The following is a 26,157-nucleotide window of genomic DNA, read 5'->3' on the forward strand; positions in this document are numbered from 1 at the left end:
GTATTGTTGGCTTGATCATTCTTTTATATTTATTCTAGCTTGTGTGAATAATTCTAAGTTATGCCAAATTGCATATGAATAATCAAAAATGTGTAAACGCATAAATACTGGGAAGAATAAGCAATCCTTTTTCTAACAGGATGTCAGGAAATTGTTGCTATAAAGTAGTGCCACCTCTCTGAGTATTTTTCTCTTTTAAAAGTGTTTCTTTCTGATCTGAACTTTCATGCTTTTTATTGACCCCTGCTTCTCCTCTGGGAGGTATAGTTATGTTTATCCATTCTTTATGTTTGCTAGGTTTTGAGCTGCCATTATGTCGGTCTTGTTGCTCCTTGTAACTATTAAGCAGCCCTAAGCACACAGGTGATTACATAGCCAATATCAGCTGCAATGTCTCAGGCAGGGTTTGAAAGAATGCACAGGGTTTCTAGATCATGAAGAATTAAAGAAGAGATCTCCTGGCTTCTTGTCAAAAATTCTCCATAGGAAACCACCTATCAACTGGAAAAGTGTGAATTAAATAGGTGGCACACAATGACCCTGGCTCTGCAGATAATCTTACCAGATTTGTGTGGGAACAAACACAGAAGCTGAAATACGACCTGTGCACACAATCACTCAGATAAACAGCAACTCTACTGTCATCATGGTTGAGTAACAGCTCACTGACCTGCTGGCTTAACTTGTATGAAGTCTGACTTTATATAAATAGCCACAGTTGCGCATTTGTTAGTGGCCTTTGTGTGGACATTGGAGAAGCCAGCCTGAGTATGAATATCTTCAAGATTTTGTTAATGTGTGGAGGTGAGTTTAAGTTTGCAAATTGTTTCCCTTTAGAAGACTATGGGTATTGAAGAATTGGATCTGTGCTGGGATCCTTTCAGTTTCCATTAATATTCCTCGACTTCTTGCTTACTGTGTTGTGTACATATAGGTGTGTATGAATAAGGAGAAAAACTTAACGTGGCCTTAGTGTATTTCAAACAGGACTCCACTTGATCTTTCCAGAGTCCTCTTTTTGTAGCACTATTTGCTTTTAACTCTTGTCTACTACATATTATCATATGATGCATTTCTGAAATTTATGGCTAATTTTCACATTAGGCTATTTCTTTGGATACTGCATATAATCATACATTATCCTTTTGTTGTATTTCACAGTCTGGGAGAGAGTTTCACAATATTTTATTTCTGCTTTTTGCTGAGGAGATGTGGAGTTATGAATCTATAATGAGTCACATATAAAGCAAAACAGAGTCTTTTTTCATGATGGTGGAAAATAATGAAAATAAAAAAGTAAATAAAACTAGAAAAGACAATGCATTGATGTTTTGAAGTGGTGTTTCAAATAAAAATGTGGTAAACTTTCTAATTAAAGTGTAGTTTAAGTGAACACATATATTTCCTTGATTGAATGGTCAATGACAAGGAGGAAATTAGGGAAACTTCCTTTGGACAGGCATAGTCATTGTACTTGGTAATAGTTCAACAGCCAGATTGAATGAAGAAATAAAGATAGAATAATGATTAGATCTCAACTTGTTCTATAGTCAAAATTTATATGTAAGGTCCAACAGAAACTGTGTATTAAAATCTCATTTAAAGGGAAACCAGTGCTAGTTTTGTTTTACATGAAGCCTTTACATCAACACAATCACTAATGAGCGCAAACCTACAGAACGACCATTTCATTGCTCCTGGTTTTACTTAAGTCTTTCTGTGTTACAGCTCTAGTGTTTTCCAATATTGTGGCAGAAATTCAGATGTTAATCAACCCTGTGAATTTGCCTGAAAATAAGCTTCCTGGAACAGAGCTAAGCCGTGCTTATGACAAAGATGTGGCTGGAAAACCAAATGCCTACCACTTTTTGAATAAAACAAAAGATTTTGTCATCGATGCAAGTAAATTCATTTTAGCATTTATATATTTTTATTTATTTTGTAACTGTTACATTAAAGTGAGGTTGAAGATAATGATGTAGTTACACTCCAATGTTACATTAGAATGTTTGCTCAAACTTTGCTTCAGATAATTACAGTTTCTGAAGATCCCCCTCTGTCTTGCTCCACTTTCAGAATAAGCCCCACATTACTGTAAGTGTTCTTTCCTGAGTAAATTAGGTTCTGTTCTTTAATTGGCTTGAGAATTGCTTCTGCTTCTTCCTTTTCTGAACAAAAAATAGCCCTTGAGTAAAAGATGATTTGGGATATATATATTGAACCCATTGCAAGGAAAACATTTTGAAATTGTTTTGACCAATAAATTGAAAGTGCATCCATGAGATTACTAAAGCATCAGTTAAGGCAGGGAGCACACTTCTGGCAATGCCCAGCCAGGTAGTCTGTCTCTGCCTTTCCAGCTCTGGGATTATAGGGTATAAGGCTGTGTTCATCTTTTATGCTAATCTTAATCCAGATCCTCAGGCTTGTGCAGGAAGCACTCTGTCTACTGAACCATTGTCCCAGATGGTCTTTGATGTTTCCTGGTCAGGTTGTAGCAAGACCCTCTCCTAAGACTCTTCAACTGTCTTTGTTATTTGACCTCTGACACCTGACCAACGATATTCCTTTTTTCTATTTGACCTCTGCTAAAGTTACGGTGTAAATCTTGGCTTTCATCCCTGATGAGTACTCCATATTCCTTGCTCACCATTTCTTTATAATGTGAGTATATCTGAATCTAATTATGGAAAACATAAGCACACCTAATCTCTCATTCCTGTGGCCCTTGCAATTGCCTAAGATGGAAGGTCTTGCAAACGAGTACTTATCCTCTCCTCTATGCTCATCAGCATCCTACTCAGCTTCTTCCCTAAGATAATCCCTTGTAGTCCTGTGTACCCAGATCTTTCCATCCTGTCCCCAATATGCTCCCAATATGATTTATGAAAAAAATCATTTTTTAAAAAGAATTCTTTTCTTAACCTATCTTGTGACATTTTTCTTTCTCTTGGCTTAACCAAAATTTTTCATCTTCAGGAACAAATGTAGCATGTCTCCTGCTGATATTACTCAGACTCCCACACATCTCATATCTCTGGGTCAGGAAGTGGGGAGTCATCAAGCTTCTCCATCTGTACAACTGATTCTTGAGTGTGGTTATGGTCCTCTTTGGAATTTCCCCCTGCTTATTTTCAGCTCCAGATATTTTGCTTCTTCCCACACCCTAGTAGTCATTTCTCTGGGGGCTTGATTATGGCACTCATACTGTTTCTTTCTACTTCACGTTCTGCCACAGTGTTTCTTCTGTTGTTTTTTAATCCTCACACTATATCCTATCTAGTGTCCCAGAAGCTCTATCCCTTTTGTGAGCCAGTGTAACACTCTTTACTCGTCTCTATAACTTTAAAATAAATTGCCATTCACATATCCCTGTGGTTGTGGCCAGAGCTTTATCAACACCCAGTACAGTTTTGTTTCTGAGTCTACATGTGCTCACAAATTTATAGCTGCAGGTATATGCACTGACGCTCATGCACATGTGCTGGTAGGGTGTAGTTTGAGTTTTCCTGCCTGGCCCACAGTCAGGACAAATCTCTCTTACCTGCCAGTCCCATAGTCGCTCAGACCCAACCAAGAAAGCACACAGAAACTTATATTGCTTACAAACTGTATGGCTGTGGCAGGCTTCTTGTTATCTACCTTTTCTATCTTAAATTAACCCATTTTTGTTAGTCTATACTTTGCCACATGGCTTGTGTCTTACCGGTGTCTTTACATGTTGCTTTTCATGGCAGCGGCAGGCCGTGTCTCTCTCCAGTCTTCTACTTCCCAGAATTCTCTACTCTTTTGTCCTGCCTATACTTCCTGCCTGGCCACTGGCCAATCAGAACTTTATTTACACAGAGCGATATCCACAGCAGTGGGGGGCCAGGGTTGACACTGCATATCTTCTTTCCCTGCTTTTGACCTATGTATTGAGGCAGGGTCTTTCACTTGAACTCATAGCTAACCAATTTTGCTTATCTAGCTAACCAGTGTCTACTAGGAATCCCTTGTATTTACTTTCCAAGACTGGGAACATAGGTTGGCTATGTCTACCTAGATTTTCTGTGGGTTCTGGGGGCCTGAACTCTGATCCTTGAAATTGAACAGGTTCTTTAACCACTGAAAAATCTCCCAGTCCCTTTTATTTTCCTCTTAATTTCAGAATCTCAAACCCAACTTATTTTTTAAACTAATTAAACAGAATTACTAATCACTAATGTCAAGGTCCATTGTTTTGTTTTCTTTCTTTTTGTAAATTAACTCTATACTTTCTGCAGTCATTAGAATTCCTCTATCCATCCCTCCCTGATAATGTGGTCAGGTACTTTGCTATATGGTTCTTAGAAATTTTACTTGAGAGAACTTGTTCATTTGACTGCCACATTGTTGTTCTGCTATTTCTGGGCCAAGGAATATTTGGGAAAAATCACACGAACCATTATATCAATCCTAATTTGTGCTTAGCTCAAAGAGTGTTTGAGTAGTCCTTCAATGTGGCTCTAGTCAGATCTATTTTCATTGGCTAACATGTTTATTTTTCAGTATTTCAAACCTCTGATACAACTAAAATCTTTATTGTCAACTGAACTCACATCACATATTGGGAAAAAAACTATAAATCATCAGTAGACTTCTTTGGGTTCTTTATAGACAGTTGCTTTGCCTTTCTACACTCTTGTCACAAGAGATGTACTTTCTTTTACCCATTCCCATCCCTTTCAAATTACTATGAATTCCCCTCATATTTTTATCCCCTCTCAGTGATCATGCAGAACTAGTTTATTATTAAACATTTCTTATATTCTCTTCATTTTCACTTTGGCAAGTTTCAGTCATCATTTAAACCATTCTTATCTTAGTAAAACTCATGTGTCACCCAAAACATCTCACTTTTCATTAAATTGGTCAGTGTCTGTAAAGAATTCTCTTCAGCATTGTTTTTGATTTTGCTGCTGCCATTATATTCTTGTGTAAAGTTCAGTATGAAGTGTGATTTCACCAAAATTTATCATTATACTTTAATGATAGACTCAAGGATATAGTTTGGTCCTTGCCTCATATAATCTTATTTTTGTGATTGTAAGTAAAAATTAACCTTTGCTTTTTGAAACACACTTACCTTTTTTTAAGTTGCATTTATTTTTATTTTATCTGTATGGGTACTTTGCCTACATGTATGTCTATGCACCACATGTGTATGATGCTTCTAGAATCCAGAAGGTGTGTTGAATTCTCTAGAACTAGAGTTGCAGATGGTTGCCAGCTCTAAGACATGGTAGGGATGCATTACAAGGAAAAACAGCCCCCTTCATAGACAGAGAGAATAAAAGGAATAAAAGGAATAAAAGAGAATAAAAGAAAGAAGAGAGAAAAGAAGAAAAGAAAGGCTGGGCTCACACAATTCCCTTCTAGGACACTCTCAAATAACATGAAGACCTGCCACTAGTCCTCAACTTTTGAAGAATTCACCACCTCACTATATCACCAAGATGGAACTTAGCCATGAAAACTTGAAACTATACAGAACGTTCTTGGTTCAAAGTAAATGAGATGCTAAATCTCTACTACTGGTGACTCATCAACAATCATCTGGGACTATGCTAGTACCAAAGTATGAGCTATTATAAATCTACTTCTTTTGGTAGTTGGGTCTTTAAATTCAGATATATCTAGATTTTATACGTTATATGTTTATATAATTGCACAGATACAGGCAATCTTGCATTATATCCTTAACACCAAAATCTTTATAAGGGGTCAGAAGAAGACCCATAGGGTCATGCCATCAAGTTGGTTCAGTCTAATAAGATGAGACCCTTTAAGAGACACCATAGTAAATAAATCCTATCATTGATGTTACTGATATTCTCTCAAGGTTGGATCTAGCGCCACACTTTGAAATTATTTCTTGACTACTTAGGAACAATACATATGCTCCATTTCAATTTGAGTGATGTTCAAGTAGGGTTATGTTTGTCTCCTGCTATGACTTGAGTTTATCTGGCACATAGAATTCCATAAAATTAAAAGGGAAATCTCTAAGAACTTATAGGAAGTTTGTTTCAGGAAAACTTACCATTTGTCCTTTTTAAATCCATAAGCTAGTACTAGTAAGTTCATATGTTTTAAATGATAGTAAAAGAGTCTGTTGATATTAGCCAATTTCTCAGAAAATATAGTAGTTTTTCTCTCTATTCAGTAGATTTCTTCCTAAGACAGTATTATATTTAGTTTTCAACTTATTTGTTGAAAAATATTTCTAGTTTCTTTCAAAATATCCAGACTTAATAAAACTGATATGCCTAATAATAAAAAACATGTTTGAACTGTTTATTAACTGATTATTTTAATGCTGAGAATTAGACTACTCTAGCAGGAGCAACATATCTCCTTGCACAACATAGAATTCTGGGTAACAAATTTTATCTCAGTTTCAGGTCAAATGTCTGCCAGATCATAAGGACTAGAGAGATGGCTCTGTTGATAAAGTACTTGATATATAAACATAAATATTTTGAGATCAGATTCTTAGCACCCATGTAAAAGCTGGGCATAGCAATGGTCATCTGTAATCCAGTGCAGGTGGGAAGGAGTAATGACAGAGAGATCCATGATGCTTTCTGGTCAACTAGTAAATCCAGTCAGTTAACTCAAATAATAAGAATCTTATACAAGGTGATAAATGATCGAGATCAATATCAACCTCATATAGCATACTGTCAACAAACATGTATATACCATTACCCCATACCCATATTATCAAACACATAAAGACTTATATCATGATTTTAGAGTCAACTTATTATAACTAGTGAAGCTTGATATAAATAAACTTTTTCCTTGTTTATATCAAGTGAACATGAGGACAATGAAATCTCTGTCACTAATAGCCTCTGTGATTTCAGAAATGATTTTCAATGAAAATGTTTTAAGGAAAACACAGTTTACTACATGAAAATGTGTGAATTACTTATATCTACTTGCCTGTATTTTTTCTTTGTAAATAATTTATTTTCTTTTCTGTCCTTCATAAAAGATTCATAGAATGACAGATAATTGTGCTACTTTGGATAGATCATGTCATTTCCAATTTAATTCATTTATATATCAATTATAATTTCTAATCTTAACACATTTGTAGGCATTTCAGGTATATTGTTGTAGATAGAAAGATACTTAGGTATCTTACTAGCTAGATTGATAGACAGTATTTATTTTTTAAATTATCTCTTTGTTAGATTCTGGAGTCATCACAGCTACAAAAATCTTTAATTATGAAACTGATCCAACCAGATTTCTACTTATAGTTGATACTGGAGGGGTCATGAGACATGTTTTGACCATTAATATAGTAAATGTTCCAGAACCTCCAGACTGTACTGCTGACCCCCTCTTTTCTTCGGGTTCAGGTATGATTCTTATTTTTTCCTTATGTTTAGTTTTAATAAAAATATGCAGTTAAAGAGATGAGACATATTGTTTAATATGGAACCATTTGGTATTATTATTAGACAAAGTATGTAGTATATACAAATATAAAAAACTATATGCCAATATACATATGTATAAGAAAACACACAAATTCTTAATAGAATATATTGAAAATACATTTGCTTGGTAGACATTTTCACTTATATATTGGGAGGTCAGAAAGCAAACACATTAAAATTAGGAAAATAATTCCTAAGGACATTGATAAAAGAAGTAAGATATGTTTGAGCATTCTTTGGGTATGTGCCCAAGAGTGGTATAGCTGGGTCTTAAGGAAGATTGATACCCAATTTTCTGAGAAACTGCCATACTGATTTCCAAGATAGCTGTACAAGTTTGCACTCCCACCAACAATGGAGGAGTGTTCCCCTTGCTCCACATCCTCTCAAGTATAAACTGTCTTCAGAGTTTTTATCTTAGCCATTCTGACAGGTGTAAGATGGTATCACAAAGTCATTTTGATTTCACTTCCCTGATGACTAAGAATGTTGAACAATTTGTTAAATGTCTTTTAGCCATTTGAGATTCTTCCTTTGAGAATTCTCTGTTTAGCTCTGTAGCCCATTTGTTAATTGGATTGTTTGTTATTCTGATGTCTAGTTTCTTGAGTTCTTTATATATTCTAGAGATCATCCCTTTGTCAGACATGGAGTTGGTGAAGATCCTTTCCCATTCTGTAGGCTGTCATTTTGTCTTATTTACTTTGTCCCTTGCTTTATAGAAGCTTCTCAGTTTCAGGAGATCCCTTTATTTATTGTTGCTTTCAGTGTCTGTGCTACTGATGTTATATTTAGGAAGTTTTCTTCTGTGCCAATGAGTTCAAGACTACTTCCTACTTTGTTTTCTATCAGGTTTAGTGTAACTGGATTTATATTGAGGTCTTTGATCCAGTTGGACATGAATTTTGTGCCTGGTGATAGATATAGATTTATTTGCAATCTTCTATATGTTGACATCAAGTTATGCCACCACCATTTATTGAAGATGCTTTCTTTTTCCAGTAGGATCAGAATCTATCCCTGGTGCATGAGCAGGATTTTGGGACACCTCGTGCAGGCTTAAGGCAGAGGGAAGGGCTTGAACTTGCCTCCACTAGATGTGCCTCCCCAAGGGAGGCCTTGCCTTCTTGTGGGGAGGAATGGGGATGGGTTGGGAGGAAGTGGCTGGGGAGGGGGGGGTTGGAAAGAGGGAAGAGAAGGGTCTTTAATTGGTGTGTAAAATGAATGCAAATTTTTTCTTAAGGAAAAAAAGAAGTAAGATAGGAAGGCAGGAGGGAGATATAAGTAAGTGTATTGGGCTGGAGAGATGGCTCAGAGGTTAAGAGCACTGACTGCTCTTCAAGAGGTCCTGAGTTCAATTCCCAGCAACTACATGGTGGCTCACAACCATCTGTAATGAGATCTGGTGTCCTCTTCTGTATACATAATAAATAAATAAATCTTAAAAAAAAAAGATGCTCTTAAAAAAATAAGTAAATGTATTAGTGAATTACTCCTTTCTTGGCTAACAAGTGAAATTTTAAGAATCCTACTTTGGTTATATTATTTTTTCTTTTTATGAATAAAATCTGAGATTGTGAAATGTTTCATCTAAAGTATTCTACTTTTGCTGACAACAATTTATCAATTGTTAAGTGATCAGAGCTTAGTCTGTGTTCTCTGTCATGTGTCGGATTCTTTCAACTGTAGAGCTATTGTCTAATAAATACCTTTTTATTCAAAAATTTCAACAACAAAATAGTTCACATTCCTTAAAAGTGTGTCAGACATTCTACCATCTCATTTTCTGATTATAAGGAAGAGATGTGTAAATTAAAAATAGTAAGTTATTGAGACAGAGTGCCCGAGATTCATGATTTGAATGATGAGTTCACGATCACTCAACTCTGCTCCTGTAGCAGCAATGCAGCAATGCAGCTGCATTGCTGGTATTATGAATACTGAAACATCAGTTTCATACAGCATTTTTTGTGTCACAAAATATGTCTTCTTTGAATATTTAAATAATTTTATTTTATAGAAACTTTTAATTTTGTTTTAGTTTAGACCATAGAAACACCAACACAATTATAGATGTACCTCCTTTGAGTAAGTTTAAAGACATTGAGAACAGATAGAGGAAGGCCAGACAGCAGTTGTTGTTTTCAGTGATCCAGGCACATTTTAGCTAGGAATGTGGTAGAAATAAATGGAAAGACTTGTCTTGATATGCTTAAATACTAAGTGAATGCAAAGACAAACAAAATAAAAAGAAAGAAGGAAAGCACTCAGGTTTCTGATTTGCAAAACTGAGGCAGAGATCCTCAAGCATAAAAGGGAAACTGAGGAATAGACATTATTTAAAGATAATTCTGAGCTCAGTTTGAACATGCTATTTGATTTTTTGGGGATTAGGCAATAAATAAGGATTCCAAGCATAATAGGCAAGTAATCTTTAATAAATGACACCCCCAGAACATCATATCATATTTGACATGCCTTTGTTACATGTATCAAAGCAGAGATTTAAATTAGCAGTTGAGTTCAGAGGGCTAGCATAGGGCTATGAATGTTTTGTAATTGAAACCATGGATTTGGATGAAATTACTCAATCACAGTAGGGAATTAGAGGAAAGGAAGGCAGAGGGCCAAACCTTGAAGAACAACATTTAATGATGAGGAAGAAAGTTAGCCTGCCAAGGAAAGAGAGGACTCAAAGTGGTGGTAGACAAAGGAGGAGCTATTCCATAAATGTCAATAAAAAGAACATTCCAGGAGAATGCCAGGTGCTTGCTTATTAGAACTGCCTTCTACAGTTAATTGAATTGGGGAATTACAATGCCCATTGCTCGCCCCCCCCAAAAAAAAACCCAACATAAGGAAACATAACTAATGAGTCTAGGAGCTAGTTTACCATGTCATGGTGTGGAATCCAGAGTGTACCAGGTTGAGTTGGTTAGTGAGTCTGAGAAAAGAAAACATATCTTTAGACATTTCAATATGAAAATGAAGAGAAGGCAGTGGCTGGGTTATCTGGGGTCGCAAGACTCCTATCTGGTTCATTTATTTTTAAAAGGAGACATTGGGGGTGATTTCAGAAACAAGTGGAGAGAATTCATTTGAATGTGAGGTTGAGCACACAAGAAGGGAAGGACAAATAGATGGGATAAAATGCACAGCTGGAATTAATGAAGCATCTATCACTGTTTGCATCTCTCTTTTGAACAGTCTTTATCATTTCAATTTATTTTCTGTTTATCAAATTAAAAGATGCCTTGAAATTTTGTATTTTCTCCTTTCAAATTATACTTGTAGTCTACATTCTGTGGACATACTAGTGACGCAAGTGTGTCAGCTTGAGTATCTACTTGAAAGACATTTTAATCACTGTAATTAAAAAGTAGTTCTATGAAAATATAATTTACCTCAATTTTGAAGATGATGAATTTGAACTCTAAATTCTTTTGATGTTTTTGAGACAGAGTTTCTCTGTGTAGCTTTGCTCCTTTCCTGGAACTCAGTTGGTAGTCCAGGCTGGCCTTGAACTCACAGAGATCTGCCTGGCTCTGCTTCCCCAGTGCTGGGATTAAAGGCGTGAGCCACCAACGCCCAACTAAATTTCTTTTGAAAACATAAAGAAATTTTTCAAATATACCATTTTAAAGTTTGAAATGTACAAAGCAAAATCAAGTGTTCAATTTACTAAATGAGCCACATTAATTTTTTAAAAAATGATCATTAAAATAAATTAGAATTTTTGTATATGAATATATCTCTTTTATGTTTTCCTCAACTATTTCCTTTACTTCTTTCAAAATGTTGGTTGCATTTAGAAATGTAATGTGTATTCCATAAACTTGATACAAAAGCAGTCTTTTACTTCTTTTTACTATTATGAAAAATATTCTCTGACAATCATGTGCAGTTTGTTTTGTTTCCAATAGGAACAAATACATGCACACACACTTTCAATGGTATTGGCTGTATATTTAACTAAATAACTGTCTTCTTGTCATGTTTTATTTTTCCTTCCTATTGTAGTCAAGAAGTGAGGGATCAGATTATCCCTCCTGATGCCCCTGCCCCTGAGTTCTTGGACCCTATCTGGATCTCAAACTCCTATGACTCTTGAGTATGATGACTACCCACTTCTTACTTTGAATTCCCTTCTTTTTATGAGGGGATAATAAATGTGTGCTTGATGAGGACAGAACAAGGGAGATAGTTACTGGACACCTAGGATTGCTAAGACACTGTTGGATACAATCTGAATATCTGTACCAGCATTTCACCTTATCAAAGAACTTAACAGCTATTCAGGAGATTGCCAACTTTGATTTTCACAGGAGATTTTTTTCCATAGATGCTGGAAGTTTTAGACCAACTCCTTTCTAGTGGTTCTCTTTTGTCTGCCAAGTGATGAAAGAAGTATCACTTGTATAAATGTTGATAGGGAATCAATAACATGGACACCAAGTTTGGTCCATTCATCAGGCAAGCATGGATGTAAAAATAAGTTTTGTGAAACTGTTTCTGCTGTAGAATGTATTTAAGATTGAGCAGGAGGTGAAAAGATAGTATAAACCCTGAAAATGAAGGGTAGGAAAGAGTCGGGGCCACAGGTAACCAGTGTTTTACAGAAATGTGTGTGTTTACATGCTAAATAGTAGTAGGCAGAAGGGAAAGAGTGACTGAAAATAAGGGGTTACCCACTCAGAGCAAGGGAAGATCAAGGAAGGTGCCAGGCAGTGAGCAGGTTTGCCCTTGTGGAGAAATGCTTCCATTTCACTGTTACAAGAACAGAAAGTGCAGCTTTCAGGGGTGGTGCAGAGCCCCTGGGAAAGTTCAGCTCTTCCTGGCCTAAGTGGTTGTTTACTTTGTGACAAGTTGATAGCTCCTCTCTGGACTTCTAGATAGATGAGAAGGAGTGAACGCTTTTGGGGGAAAAAACAAGTTTGAAGAACATAGAAAGTTAAAAGAGTACACTAATGAAGAATTGCTTCAGAGCTTTGAGGGTCCAGTACAGTTAAACCTTTAATAATTCTCTTTGTAGATAATAGCTTGAACTAATAAAGACTCAGAAAAACCTGATAGTTGGCCAACATTTGGACAATTCAAAAGGACATTAAGTCCAGTGTTCTGGTCATTTGATTCAAGCTGAGGTCTAGATGCCTGCATCTGTCTAGTTATGCTTTACTTCATCTATTTTAAATTTCAATTATTATCCTAGAGTAATTTTGTTATCATTTATTTGACTTTAATGAAAAAACAAGTTTTCAGGTGTGTTTTTAAGTACTTCTGTACCTCCCTGCACTACTGTACACCCATGAGGCTTTGAACAGAATTTCCTGGTTTTCTACTTCCAATAGATTTGATTTTTCTGATAACAGTTTCACAACATAGTTAGACCTGGTGTTTGTATTTTTTTCTCTTACTGACAGTTTTTCTGTGTGATTTTTTCACTTGACATATGGCATCTTAGTGAAATGAAATCTTAATACATTAATTTCTAAGTTTAATAAGATTTTATTCTTCATATTATTAATTTACCTAAGTTTCTTTGAAATTGGATGATGATATGTTTTCAAATTATGCTAAAGTGGATATATGTGTATTGGTAATTATTCTCCTTTCTCCTCTTTCTTACTGTATCATTTCCAGAGAAAATATGGGAGATATGTTCCTGAATACCAGCATTACCCTCCAACTATGCCAAAATCTCTTAGATTAAATGTTACAAATATTTAAATTTAGTTGGGAAGTTTTGGAAAGTTTGATTTTATTATTAGTTGATTTTAGTCTACTTATATAAGAAATAGGAAATTTAAAAATGCCTTGTCATTGACCTTGAGTTCAAGTTTCAATAAGGTCTAATGGAGTACCGCATAGGCACACACCCCCGCATAACACACACAACACATGCACATACACACAGACACACACAGATACACACACCCTCATAATGTACACACACACACACACACACACACACACACACACACACACACACACACTCATTTCAGAAATAAAGAAAACAATTCATTTAACTTGTTTTTTTCGTGAGCCCATGCCATCCATCCATGCCAAATTTTATATAAGTTTATGCGTTTTTAAAAAACCTGTGTTTTAGGCCGGGCGGTTGTGGTGCATGCCTTTAATCCCAGCACTCAGGAGGCAGAGCCAGGCAGATCTCTGTGAGTTCAAGGCCAGCCTGGTCTCCAAAGTGAGTTCCAGGAAAGGCGCAAAGCTACACAGAGAAACCCTGTCTTTTAAAGAGCTATTATAAGGCATATGAAACAGATCCCAGCAGATGTAGAAATACTTTGTGGCACCTTACTGGATCCTCATGTCGTGTTCTTTCTTACTAAGCTATAGTTGCTGCCAATAATGCTACAGAGTAAGGAAAAGAACTCTGGGGCCAGGAAAGATGCTAAGAAGCCAAAGAGGAAAAGACTAATAGGAGAAAAGGAAGACTAGCTGTCTGAAATTGTTAGCCAGCTCCACAATAATCCAAAATCCACATTAACATAACAAATATTTTGATATAATATTCTTGATTTTTGCTTCACAGCTACATTTGAAATTGCTGAGGACTATCCACTCTTTCAATCCATCTATAAAGTGACTGTTACAGATGAGGACATTGCACATGGTGACAGGCTAACAGTAGGTGGCCATTATTGTGGTAGATGCATATATTTCTGGAGCTGGTACACAGGGCAAAGTGTCTGAGGCTGTTTAGAAGAATAGACAATGTAATTTAATAAATGAACAAAGTTAATTATTCAGTGTAATATTTGTGTTAAAGTTGAAAAACATTTTAGATTATTTTAATGTGATTATTTTTAATTATACAATAAAATGTGCATATATGCATACTTATACTACTGTAAACCAGCCTATACATATGTATGTGTGTGTGGTGTGTGTGTCTGTGTCTCTGTCTGTGATTCTGATGCTTTGCCTTCCTAACTCATAAGTATCTAACCTATAGAGATTTGTTTTCTAATAATTGATTCATGGTTAGACAGTTTCTCATAGACTTGGCAAGGAAAAAAACCTTCAAAAGTTCTATCCAGGGAGTGTGCTGGCATTTAAACTCTGAGAGTCAGCATGCTATCCTGACAGCTGCTCCCTTTGAACACATACTGTCATCCCTTACTACTAATTCAGTGACTCTCACTGTGAGCTAATGGAGCAGCAATGGCTGCTGGGCTGTCAGCTGACCTGGGCTGCTCTGGCTTTATCCCAGACCAGTGTGGTGATGTTGGGACAGTCATATATCTTTCCTGCCTGTGCTTTCCACAATTAGAAGGTATTTTTTCTTTCCCTACCATTCATTGATATTGTTGTCAAAGTAGTGAAATTCCTTATAGAATAGTCAAAATTATATTGTTGTAGACAATACAATATGAAATGGTTAAGAAATCTGAGATATTTCCCCATTAGTTAATGTTTTTTCAGTAGATTAAAGAAAAATAACCTATGGTACAGGTGAAAATAGTATTACCAGTCTGCCATTTGTAGGAACATGAGAGGAACTAGTGGGTGATAGTTTCAAAATACCATGTTTTGAGAATTAGTTATATTGCTAGAGTATAGGATTTATATCAGTTTAAAAACAAGTTTATAAGGGTAACTGGAGATTTCCTAGTTAAATTATTAACTTCTTTCACTTTATTGCCAGAAACTTTTGAGAACAGATTTATCTAATTTAACCTCTCCTCAAATTACTGGAGAACTTACAGTAAAGTTTTAAAATCTGCATATCCAGCTGTATTAATATTTGAAATTTTAAAATGTGTGTGTAAGTCTTGATTTCTTTTTGGAATTTAAAAAGTGGCAATAAATTTATTCTGTATGTATATCCTTTCACATATAAAATCATTTGTAGAATCAGAATTAGGCATTTTCAAATTCTTATAGGAATATGGTTGTACAACTCCATTAAAGATTAGCAAAGGGATTGTATAATATTGTAAGCAAGTCAGTTGATTTTCTTCTACTGCAAATGACAATATCCCAGTGATTTTATAGCCGCTAGCCTATAAGAGCGATTATGGAAAAATAAGGAACTTTCTGTATGTTTGTCCCATTATTGTACATTAATAACTTTTCTGTACCTTTTGATTCATTTTGGAGTGAGTAATATACATTTTATTCCCCAGTACATCATTGAGACAGAGTTATCTGGACCAAAGAGGGGAGCACACACTTTCGGAGTAGATCCTGTAAATGGTGTTGTTAGCTTAAGAGGTGAAGATGCCTTGGACTTCGATGCTGGATATCATGTAATTTAGTTTTATTTATTTCTCTATGAAGACTGGAAGAGAATTTAAAAAAAAATTGAACTCCTCATGAAAAATTAGTGACATTGTGACATTACAGAAAGGGTAATACTTTGCAAGATTAATTTGCAAAGATTTGTGTAGTTAACCAAATGTATAGACCAAATCCTTAAAATTACCAAAGTGTAGAAGATTGTACTTTAACTACATAAAAGTTTCTAAAGACATTTAGGACAAAATGACCACAGATATCCCAAGCAAATGACCATTGGGATAACTGAGTGTGAAGGGTAGATAATTGTAAGTTAGTACTGCTAGTACTACCATTGCTAAACTGCTCCTGTTCTAGAGATGACTCCATATATGTTAACTCATGATGCTGTTGAAAAAAGACTGAGTAAGAAAATGCAAGACTCTAGAACAGTGGTTCTCAACCTTCCTAATGTTGTGATCATTTAATACACATGTGTTAATCCTCGTGTTGTGGGGACCCCCAAACATTAAATTGTTTCCTTGCTACTTCATAGCTGTAATTTTGCTACAGTTATTAATCATACTATAAATATATGATATGTGCCAGCAGGGGTCAAGACCAACAGGTTGAGAATACCTGCTCTAGAACAAAAATAAAGAAGTTGCTGATGACATTTAGGAAGCAGATTTAGTAGTTGAAGATGACCTCTACTTAATAATCTGAAGAAAAAAATAAAATGATTAGGAATGCAAATGAATCTTCAGCTTCAGTTTGGAAACGTTGAGTGTTGCAGAATAGTAGAGTGGGCACTGACAGATTTTATGAGTACTGGATGAGAGTAAAGTTAGATGGGAAAGAGGTGGAAGTGAGGTATATTTTGATGGGCATGTAACCAGTTCAGACCTAACATTCTGGTGCTCCCCTGCCTCTATTGTCTTTACTCATGCACTCAACCCAACATATGTAGACATCTATAACCTCTTTGTTCTTTATCCCCACCATACATTTCATCAACTAATTTATGAGATTACACATAGAGCCACCCACACAAATCACTGTCTTTTATTCATCATGGAAGCTTGTACAATGTAGGCATTTATGAATGTTTGTTCGAAGTTTCTTAAAGACCTTTAACTCTACATGTAGTACTTGGTTTGTGTTCTGATAGTGACACTTGATGATAGGAATGTGTGATATCTAAGGGGTGTAAGGAGGAGCAGGCTGACTAGGAGCATACTCAAGTCTGATGACATCCTCAGCCTTTCAGAAACTGCACATTGTTCTTATCCTGAAGAATAGCTTGAAGTCCTGTGTCTCAGGATCAGCCCCAAACAGTTAAGAACTTCAGTTCATTATATTGTGTGTTATATTTATGGTTAAATATAGAATTCATTCATGCTTTTGTTTCAATTGCCTCTATATTTAGGCCAGAAGCCAAGCTACAAATACCTTTGAGTGAAACTTTATGGAATATAAAATGAAGCTTTTTGAAATTTATTGGGAGTATAGTTAAGGAAGTAATTATGCTTATTCTGAATAGTAATTCAGAATAATTTTTTTCTTCATGTATACACATTTGTATTATATACATAGCATAAAATGTATAAACTATATAGATATATCAGTTATCAAATGATATATTATAATTTTTCCAAACCTCTCTTCCAGACTTTCCAGCTTTCAGTGAGAGCAACAGATTCTGTGGGTTTGTTCTGTCAAGGGACAATAATTATCAATATTCGAAACATAAATGATGAGACACCTCAATTTGAGTAAGCATAATTTCAAAGTGTTAGCAGAGAAGAATGGTTAAAGAAAACCTTTTGTATTATTTTACAAATGACAATAAATAGTCTGTGATTATGGAGAAAATGATACCATGTTCTGTCAAAAACATATTAGCACATACCCACAACTGATGCATGCATGCATGGATACAAAGAGCAATGTGTATGAGAAAATACTCAAAACAAGTTTAAAAGTGATCAACCTGCAATGCAATGGAAATATTTGGTTGTGTTTTTGTTTTCATTCTCAAGATTTTCTAAGCTATTACGCTAATTTTTAATAATTACACTGAACTTAAAAAATTTTAAATATTTAAGTTTTTATTTTTATATTCCCAAGTACAACGTAACAGGAAATATTTGCAGATTGTGAATACATATCTTTCACAGTTCAAAATGTAGTAATTAAATGGTCTACTATAATAGGAAAGTAACCAAATAGTTCTTAGATTAGTAAAGAGAAAAAGGTAATAGTATTATGGTCACTTTCCTCTTATACTGAGTTGTGTCTCCCTGAATTCACCTGGCTACAGGATCTGAGAAACCAGAGCAGATTTAGAGGCTCAGTAATCTTTTATTTTTAAAAATAATCATTCTTCAGTTCTACCTGTATTTAATAAAAGTACCATCAATATGTAAGAAAAATATTCTGCTGTTTTCCCCATTTAATAAACATGAATTTATTACTCATTTAACAGAATTTACTAGTAAGCACATATGAGCCATGTCCAAATAATTATATAGTTTCTAAATATATTTTTCATATCTGAAGAGACACAGAATACTAAGGAATAGGGAAACAGAAAAGGAAGGGACTTAAAAGTATTCCAGAATATAATTACTACAGGGACATTATGTTTATTATATTGGATATGAAAGAGGAGCCAAGTGAGATGTAATCAGAATGTTGCTTGGAGGCACAGCATCATACACTCAACTCTCTTGTCCTTGGACCTCACATGCCACACAAGTTATCAGTTAGATATGATTCCTTAAAAATGCCAAATAAAGAGACTTACATTTCAGAAATGTTCTGGAGATGATCAGAGCCATTGTGTGAGATTGAGGCAGGTAATAAATGATGATACAGAAATTGACTTAATACCTTGCTCTAAGTTATAGCTTTGGCCAGCCCCTCATCCTAGAGATCATAAGATAAATGGATGCATTCAGTACCTTATGTTCATTTGTCAATTATTCCATGCATTGACTATCTGGAACAATGGAGATGTAGTATTCCATTCTGTTTTTCATTTTCTATCTCTCTTATTCTATGGCATTCTTGACAATCTGGCCTAATTGCAGAAAATATATAAAAAGAAAATCATATTAAAAAAAATCTGTGTAACTTTGCTCCACAAACAAATGTTCTCAAAATTTGAATACATTAGGAGCTCTTAAACTTTTGGAGTGTTTTTGTTGGTTTGTTTGATTTTGGGTGGGGAATTTTGAGACAGGGTTTCTCTGTGTAGCTTTGCGCCTTTCCTGGACCTCGCCTCGTAGACCAGGCTGGCCTCAAACTCACAGAGATCCACCTGCCTCTGCCTCCCAAGTGCTGGTATTAAAGTCTGCGACACTACCACCTGGCTTTGAGCTCTTAAATTCTTGACAAAAGGTAATGGTTTCATAAATCCAGAAATTTCTTTAGTTATAATTCAGTAATTACAATGTAAGAGTTGTTCCCAAAATTTTTCTTTACAATTTATGCTTAGGCCATTTCCTATGGATTCAATTAATGTGACTGAAAAGAAACCCATTGGAGATTTTGTAGCAAGAGTCAAAGCAACAGACCGTGATCAAGACAGCAGCATCATGTATTCCTTTAAAACCCACCAGGAAATGTTTGCTTTAGATCCTTGTAAGTTGTAGATAAATACTTTTAAACTACTTTAGATAAACATACATTTACCTCTATACTCCCTTTAGAGCTTGGGCTGGTAAATTACTCTTCCAAAATTAAAAACTGAGTGGGAAACAGCAGTTACATGTGACATTATACTTATGACTTTCCTACTTGTTAAAAGATAGTTTCATGAAATAGAGAGTTATATAAAACTTTGCCTCTAATATGAACATTATCTTTCAGAGATAATTAGCTTGAATGTGTCTGTGGAACACATAGCTATCTCTTTGGTCATATTTGTAAAAATTGAGACTTTAACCAGGTAATTTAATGTTAAATATTTGATTAGGGATAGATTTTTGTCTATGTGGACAGCATAGTTGCTCTGAAATACTGTTCTTGTGGGGTTTTGTTAGACCTGGCATAATCAAATATAGTAACGGAAAACAAACCATAAGCACCAAGAACATGTTGCGGAAGTTGACTGTGCAGTTTCAGATAGGTTGCAGTCATTATCTAATTCCAGAACTTGAGTCAGGGAAGGAAGGTGGACATAAAGTGGGGAAATTTAAGATAGATTAGAACACAAAAGAATGAGGATTCCATCAGCATGACTTGGCCTGTTAGAGTTCTTGCCTCTTACTTTGATGATGTTAGTGCCCTATAGAAGCTGGGTCCTTCTGTCTCTGATTTAGTGTGCACACCTATTCTAGAAGTCAGAGGAGCTGAAAAAGCTCCCAGATATGTCCAATTGGAGGTTGGGTATAGCTATGGATATGGCAACACAAAATTATAAACCTGCTTAAAACATTATGGGAGTGTGTGTGTGTGTGTGTGTGTGTGTGTGTGTGTGTGTGTGTGTGTGTGTTTCAATTTTAATATAACTCAACTGCATGATTTTGAGCATGAAGTTTATAGAATGCAGTGTGTTGCAACAATGTGCAAAGATTAGAAAGGCTGAGGGGAAGAAAAGGTAGTTATAGATTCAGTTGTAGCCAGTTCATTTCAGCAACAATGCAGTAGATCAGCCAAAATTTATGTAAGAAGCTAAACTACCACAAAATAGCTAAAAGCCTGCTGCTACCATCCCATCCTCCAAGCTGACCAAGTGTCTCCCTGTGGGCTACCAAAATGAGAAGCCCATGAGCATAGACCAAACAAGCTGGCATGTTACAAAACCATAGTACTAATCAGCTATTATTTGAGAAGGTTTATTTGAATCCATAGTTTTCAATTTGTTTACAAACCTTCAAATTCAGATATCAGTGGAAGAATGTAAAGAACTGTTAGTAGAGTCCTAAAGCTTGTGAAAGTGCTGAAGATGTTCAGAATAAGGTTGAAGTAGATCATTCTCAAGCAAAAAGAAGAAAGTCTTGGAGGGAAAGCAGGTGGTGGCACCAGGGATGAACAGTTTTTTCAGCAAACTTCCCTCAGTTTGATCTCCTTCTGTCTTTATGTGTAACAAGATGGCTGAAGGTTAGTATCAGAAGCAATAAATGGTAGGGATGTTTTCACACTCACTACTATAATATATTATTATAATCAATATCAAACGTGACCTCTAAAATTTAGCAATTTAGAGTAAAAATGCTACTTACTGTATTTGGTAAACAAATACACGATAATTTACATATTTGGAGGATATATGATGAAATAATTTTAATATATAATTATTTAAAATAAACATGTAGTAATAAAAGGCTGTTGTAGAATATTATTTTAACTATGTAAAGACATGTTTCTCTTGTTTATGCTGAAGAATATTAATTTAACAGTCTAAAGGTGTATTGCTTTTGTTTATACTACATTTGTTTAATTATGTAAGGATGTGCAGCATTTGCTTCACTTTGCCTGCTTCAGACACCTTATTGGTCTAATAAAAAGTTGAACAGCCAATAGATAGGCAGAGAAAGGGATAGGCAGGACTGGCCGGCAGAGAGAATAACTAAGGGGAGAAATCTAGGCTCAAGAAGAATAAGAGAAGATGGAGAAGAGAACATTAGAAAAAGAGAGGGACATACCCTAGGCAGGAAACCGGGATCCATCAAATAGCCAGACACAAGAAACACTGTAAATAAGATATACAGAAGGATAGAAAGGTAAAAACCCCAGAGGCAAAAGATAGATAAAGAGAAACAGGTTAATTTAAGTTAAAAGTGCTAGCCAAAAACGAGCCTAAGCTAGGCTGAGAATTTGTAATTACTAAGAAGTCTTTGTGTCATTATTTGGGAGCTTGTTGTTGACCCTGAATGAAAAAGCCTGGTATGTAAAGCTTTAAATATATGCAATGGATATGTAGTTGGTAAATATCACCTTTCTTAAAAATGAAAATTGTGTCTTCATGTAAGTTTAAAAATCACCAGTATAAACTAACAGGAATCATTTTTTGAGTTTAATAGTTTTTATTTATTTTATTTCCTTCCTTAGTCACAGGTATAATCACTGTTCTTCAGTCTTTGAATCTTGATAACCCAAGTAACTCCAGAATCTACTCGTTAGAAATTGAGGCCAAGGATGATGGCAATAACACTAACTCATATATGTTCACAGTTTTTGTGGAGAATGTTGATGATCCTATCTCCTGTGATCCAAATTTTTCAACGGGTGCAGGTATATGACCAGTCAATTTCATTTTGAAGACTCAGGAAACACTGTTCTATAAGAAGTAATATAGCAGCACAGCTGAGTTTTCTTGTTGATTTAACCTAGTGTGAAGGTGCTAAGGACTGAATGTGACCTGATGTATGCAGTGGCATGCTCCATGACTGAGCTAGAGTTGTAGTTCTCAGGTGTTTTGAAACAAAGGCTCACTTCATGACTCAGGCTGGACTTGAATTTGTGTCATTCTCCTACTACCAAGTGCTACTCTACTATGTGCTACCAAGTCATTGTCCCTCTGTGTGCTACTGAGTCATTGTCCCTCTGTGTGCTACCAAGTCATTGTCCCTCTGTGTGCTACAAGTCACAATCCCTCTGTGTGCTACAAGTCATTGTCCCTCTGTGTGCTACCAAGTCACAGTCCCTCTGTGTGCTACAAGTCACAATCCCTCTGTGTGTTACTGAGTCATTGTCCCTCTGTGTGCTACCGAGTCATTGTCCCTCTGTGTGCTACCGAGTCACTCTCTCACTATATGCTACTAAGCTTGAAAAACTTTATCAACAGTAATCATTGAAAGAAGAGGCTATGAACTTGAAAGTAAGCACGGATAGGCATATGGGAGGGTTTGAAAAGAGGAAGGGAAATATTTTTTAAAAAGAAATAAAATGCTGAAAAACATAGAGTCAGGCTACAAAGTAAAAATAAAGATAAAACAGTAGCTGTATAGTTTGAATTCCAATTATGGTTATTATTTTTTTATTGTACGCAGAAGAAAATAGTAATGGAAATATTATTCTAAATGAATCTGTAATATATGAGTTAATATGCCCCTCACAAGTTGTCAAATGCATAAATATCTAAACAACAAGATATGATTTATATGTCTGGGGTTATAGTGCAAACAGTGAGTTTTGCAAGAGCGAGGACCTGTGTTAAAGCCCCCAGAGCCCATGGGAAAAAAAACAAAATGAACAAACAAAAAACCAGCTGGTATTTGTGTTTATAATGTTATTGCTGGTGAATCAGAGATAGATGTATCTCTGGAGTAGCTTGGCCTGTCAGCCTAGGCAATAGGCACACTCAAACTTAGACAAAGAGTGAAGGACATCTAAGGAATACTGAAGGCAGGAGAGATAGTCTTTCTCAAGGAGAAAGCACACAAATTGGTTACCCCATACTATGTGGTCATCACTGAAAACATATATGTACAAGTAATAATACACAGACTGTGAAGATTGTATTTATGTATTTAGGAACACACACACACACACACACACACACACACACACACACACAATCAATAAAAAAGAGACCATAAAGTTGATAGATAGCAAAGGGGGTAGAGATATATGGTAGTAGTTGGAAGGAGGAAAAAGAAGAAGGAAAATGATGTTATTAGAGTATAATCTCAATTTTTAAAAATATAGTTAAAACCCAAAGCAAATCTTAGATGGATCCTGGTGTAGACTGGCTTTCTAGTTTAGTGTTCATGAAGATATTATCTTTTGGATGACTATGAAACGATTTGATGTTCTTGGTAATTTTATTTTAGTGTCTCCACATTATAGTAAATTCTTAAAAGATGCACATGAATCTCAAGGTCATTATGACCTGATTTCCATCATAGACTTGGCTGAACTGCTAAGGCACACTTACGATCTGGAAGACTTTGTCCCATCAGATCACTGGTATCCTTGCAACTGAGGCAAAACATGAAGAACTCACTTTGAATTAAATAAAGGGTAAAATTCTGTAAATTTACCCAAAAAGACATTAATACAATTTTCATGCTGTGCATTTGACATACTGTATAATCAATTCACTTACTGCTTCTAGTTTTGTAGAGGTGACAGTTCCCTAGAGTGAATCACTAAATCAGAACATCTGTTCACATACATCCAGTGTAGAGCAAAGGTTCAAAATGAACTGGTCCTAGTTTATCCAAAAGTTGTTCTGTTAATATCCCTAGAAATATCAAAAAAACATGAGGATTCTGTGGGACTGCCAAACTAGATTATAAACAATAGCCACAGAACCAGAGAGATCGCTCGGTAGTTAAGAGCACCTGCCCCCGTTGCATTTGGTTTCTAGAACCCATATAGTGGCTCAAAACCACCTTCAACTCCCTTTCAGAGGAGCCAACCCTCTCTCTGGCTTTCTCGGGTACAGGAATACATGTGGCATATACACCATATGAACATGAAATAAAAACAAAAAATAAATCTTTCAAAAATCCACCAGACTTGGTGTTAAACTGATGTACAGTAAGCAAATTCTCAAGTAGAAGATTCTATAAAATATTTGAATGTATTAAGGCCTTGCACATAAGTAGCCCTTAGCAACATAGACTAACTCATTTAATTCTGACTATCAATTGGATGTCAGCAATTATATCTTCTCGCTTGTTTCTGCATTCTTTTCTACCCATGTGTTTCCTTTTTGTTCCTTCTGTTCATGTTTACGCATATGGTGTGACTATGTGTATGCACGCATGCATATATGTGTCACACTTTTAAATATGGATCAGTTTTTCATCATATGAAGACACTACCAATTGTTTACATACTCGTGTGCATCTCTCTTATGTTATTTCGGAATGAGACCCAATCACACTTGATTACACCAGAAGCAAGATAAAGAGCAGTGAGGACAGCAGCATTTGTTGAGATGTGGGAGACATATTATACTTAATTTTCAGAACCACCCTAAGGTTGAAAATGTACTTTACCTCTGTTGTGCACATAAAAATTTACAGCATAAATTAAAACACATTTTTCTTTACTTCACTGTTTGCAACTATTTTTATGCTTTACTGGAAAAACCTTCAACATTCTAGCATATGTGAGTATAAGTGGATGTATTTTTGTAAACATTAATGTTTCAGACACTGAGCATTATATCTCATTCCTCACATCAACCAAATATTTAAATTTAAAAATAAAAACCTGAATTATGTTGACTCTTTTAAATATCAGAATTTAAAAGCAGTTATCTGGGCTGGGTGTTCTCATGTTAGATTCCAGGTACTCATGAAGTTGAGGCAGGAGGATTGCCCCAACTCATGCAGTGGAGACAAGACTAGAAAGCTTAGTGAGGTTTCATGTCCTTCTATGGAAAACATGGTGGGGAAGGTGGCTCAGTGCTTAAGTGCTGGGTCTTGCAAGCATGAAGACCTGAGCTTATTTTAGTGCTTAAGTGCTGGGTCTTGCAAGCATGAAGACCTGAGCTTATTTCTCTAGCATATAAAAGTTGGGTGTAACAATGCCCATCAATAAAACCCATTACTGGTAAGATGAAATTAAATCCTGGCAGCTCACAGGCCAGAGAGTACAGCTAAAAGTGAGATCTCCATTAAAGTTGAGGATATTTGTCTCAAAAAATAAGGAAAAACTATGACTGAATAACACACAAACCTCAATCTCCTGCTTTCACATGTGTCTGCGTGGGCAGTCGTACCAGTAAACACGCATACGCCCCACCCTCAAGACATAAATAAAGTTGAAGAAAAAGATCAATATTGATGTTTATATGAATAAACATTTGTAGTGTTTTCTAGAGAAAGTATTCTTAAGGGATTACTCAATATAGACTTTTTACACAGCCTGATGACTTACATCAGTCACATGAAGCAAGGCAGGACAGACGCATGTACCATTTAATTATTGTTGATTACTTCTGTGATTGTGTAGGTGTTTCAGTGTCTGTTGATGAAAATATCCCCCCCTCTGCTTTTATATATGCAATTCTTTCAAGAGATCCAGATCTGGGACAAGAAGTTGAAGTAAGTTTTTAATTGCCATTTATACTTTTCCCAAAAAATAAAAAAAAGTGCATTGCTTAACTTTCAATGAGCAAAAATTGTTTCCTTAGGCTTGAATTAAACTAGGCTTTGTATCTTATGGTGCTTACTGAAATGAGAAAGTGACTTTAAGCTTTTGAATACAGTAGCAAAATGAAAATGATAGACAGAAAATGGAAGTCATAGAACTAAAAGGATCTGAAAAGACTGTAAGTGAAGAGTATACTATTATTACCATTGATGATGCTGATTCACTCTAGAATGTCCTCTTCTGGTTTATTTCCTTTTATTTATATTTTCTTTCTTAGACACCGAATTTCATAAATGATATTTTGGATCTTTATACTATTTTGGTTTCAGCCATAATTTGCAAATAAGAATTAATGAATAATAGATGATGAAATAGTTAC

The 26,157-nt window shown here is 35.5% G+C and overlaps 1 protein-coding gene across 1 annotated transcript in view; it reads left to right on the plus strand.

The window, feature by feature from the left end:
* The first annotated feature begins 754 nt into the window (after positions 1–754).
* LOC118580065 (protocadherin Fat 4-like) overlaps positions 755–26,157 on the plus strand; it is an 88,954-nt gene continuing 63,551 nt past the window's right edge. Inside the window, exons 1-9 of the mRNA XM_036181875.1 lie at positions 755–804; positions 1,735–1,902; positions 7,227–7,397; positions 14,029–14,123; positions 15,626–15,748; positions 17,388–17,491; positions 19,219–19,364; positions 21,777–21,959; positions 25,638–25,729. Of these exons, the coding sequence (XP_036037768.1) occupies positions 771–804; positions 1,735–1,902; positions 7,227–7,397; positions 14,029–14,123; positions 15,626–15,748; positions 17,388–17,491; positions 19,219–19,364; positions 21,777–21,959; positions 25,638–25,729 (1,116 nt within the window). The 5' untranslated portion in view covers positions 755–770. The remainder of the gene's footprint in view (positions 805–1,734; positions 1,903–7,226; positions 7,398–14,028; positions 14,124–15,625; positions 15,749–17,387; positions 17,492–19,218; positions 19,365–21,776; positions 21,960–25,637; positions 25,730–26,157) is intronic.

This window comes from Onychomys torridus, chromosome 3 (genome assembly GCF_903995425.1).
Source record: "Onychomys torridus chromosome 3, mOncTor1.1, whole genome shotgun sequence".
NCBI lineage: Eukaryota > Metazoa > Chordata > Mammalia > Rodentia > Cricetidae > Onychomys > Onychomys torridus.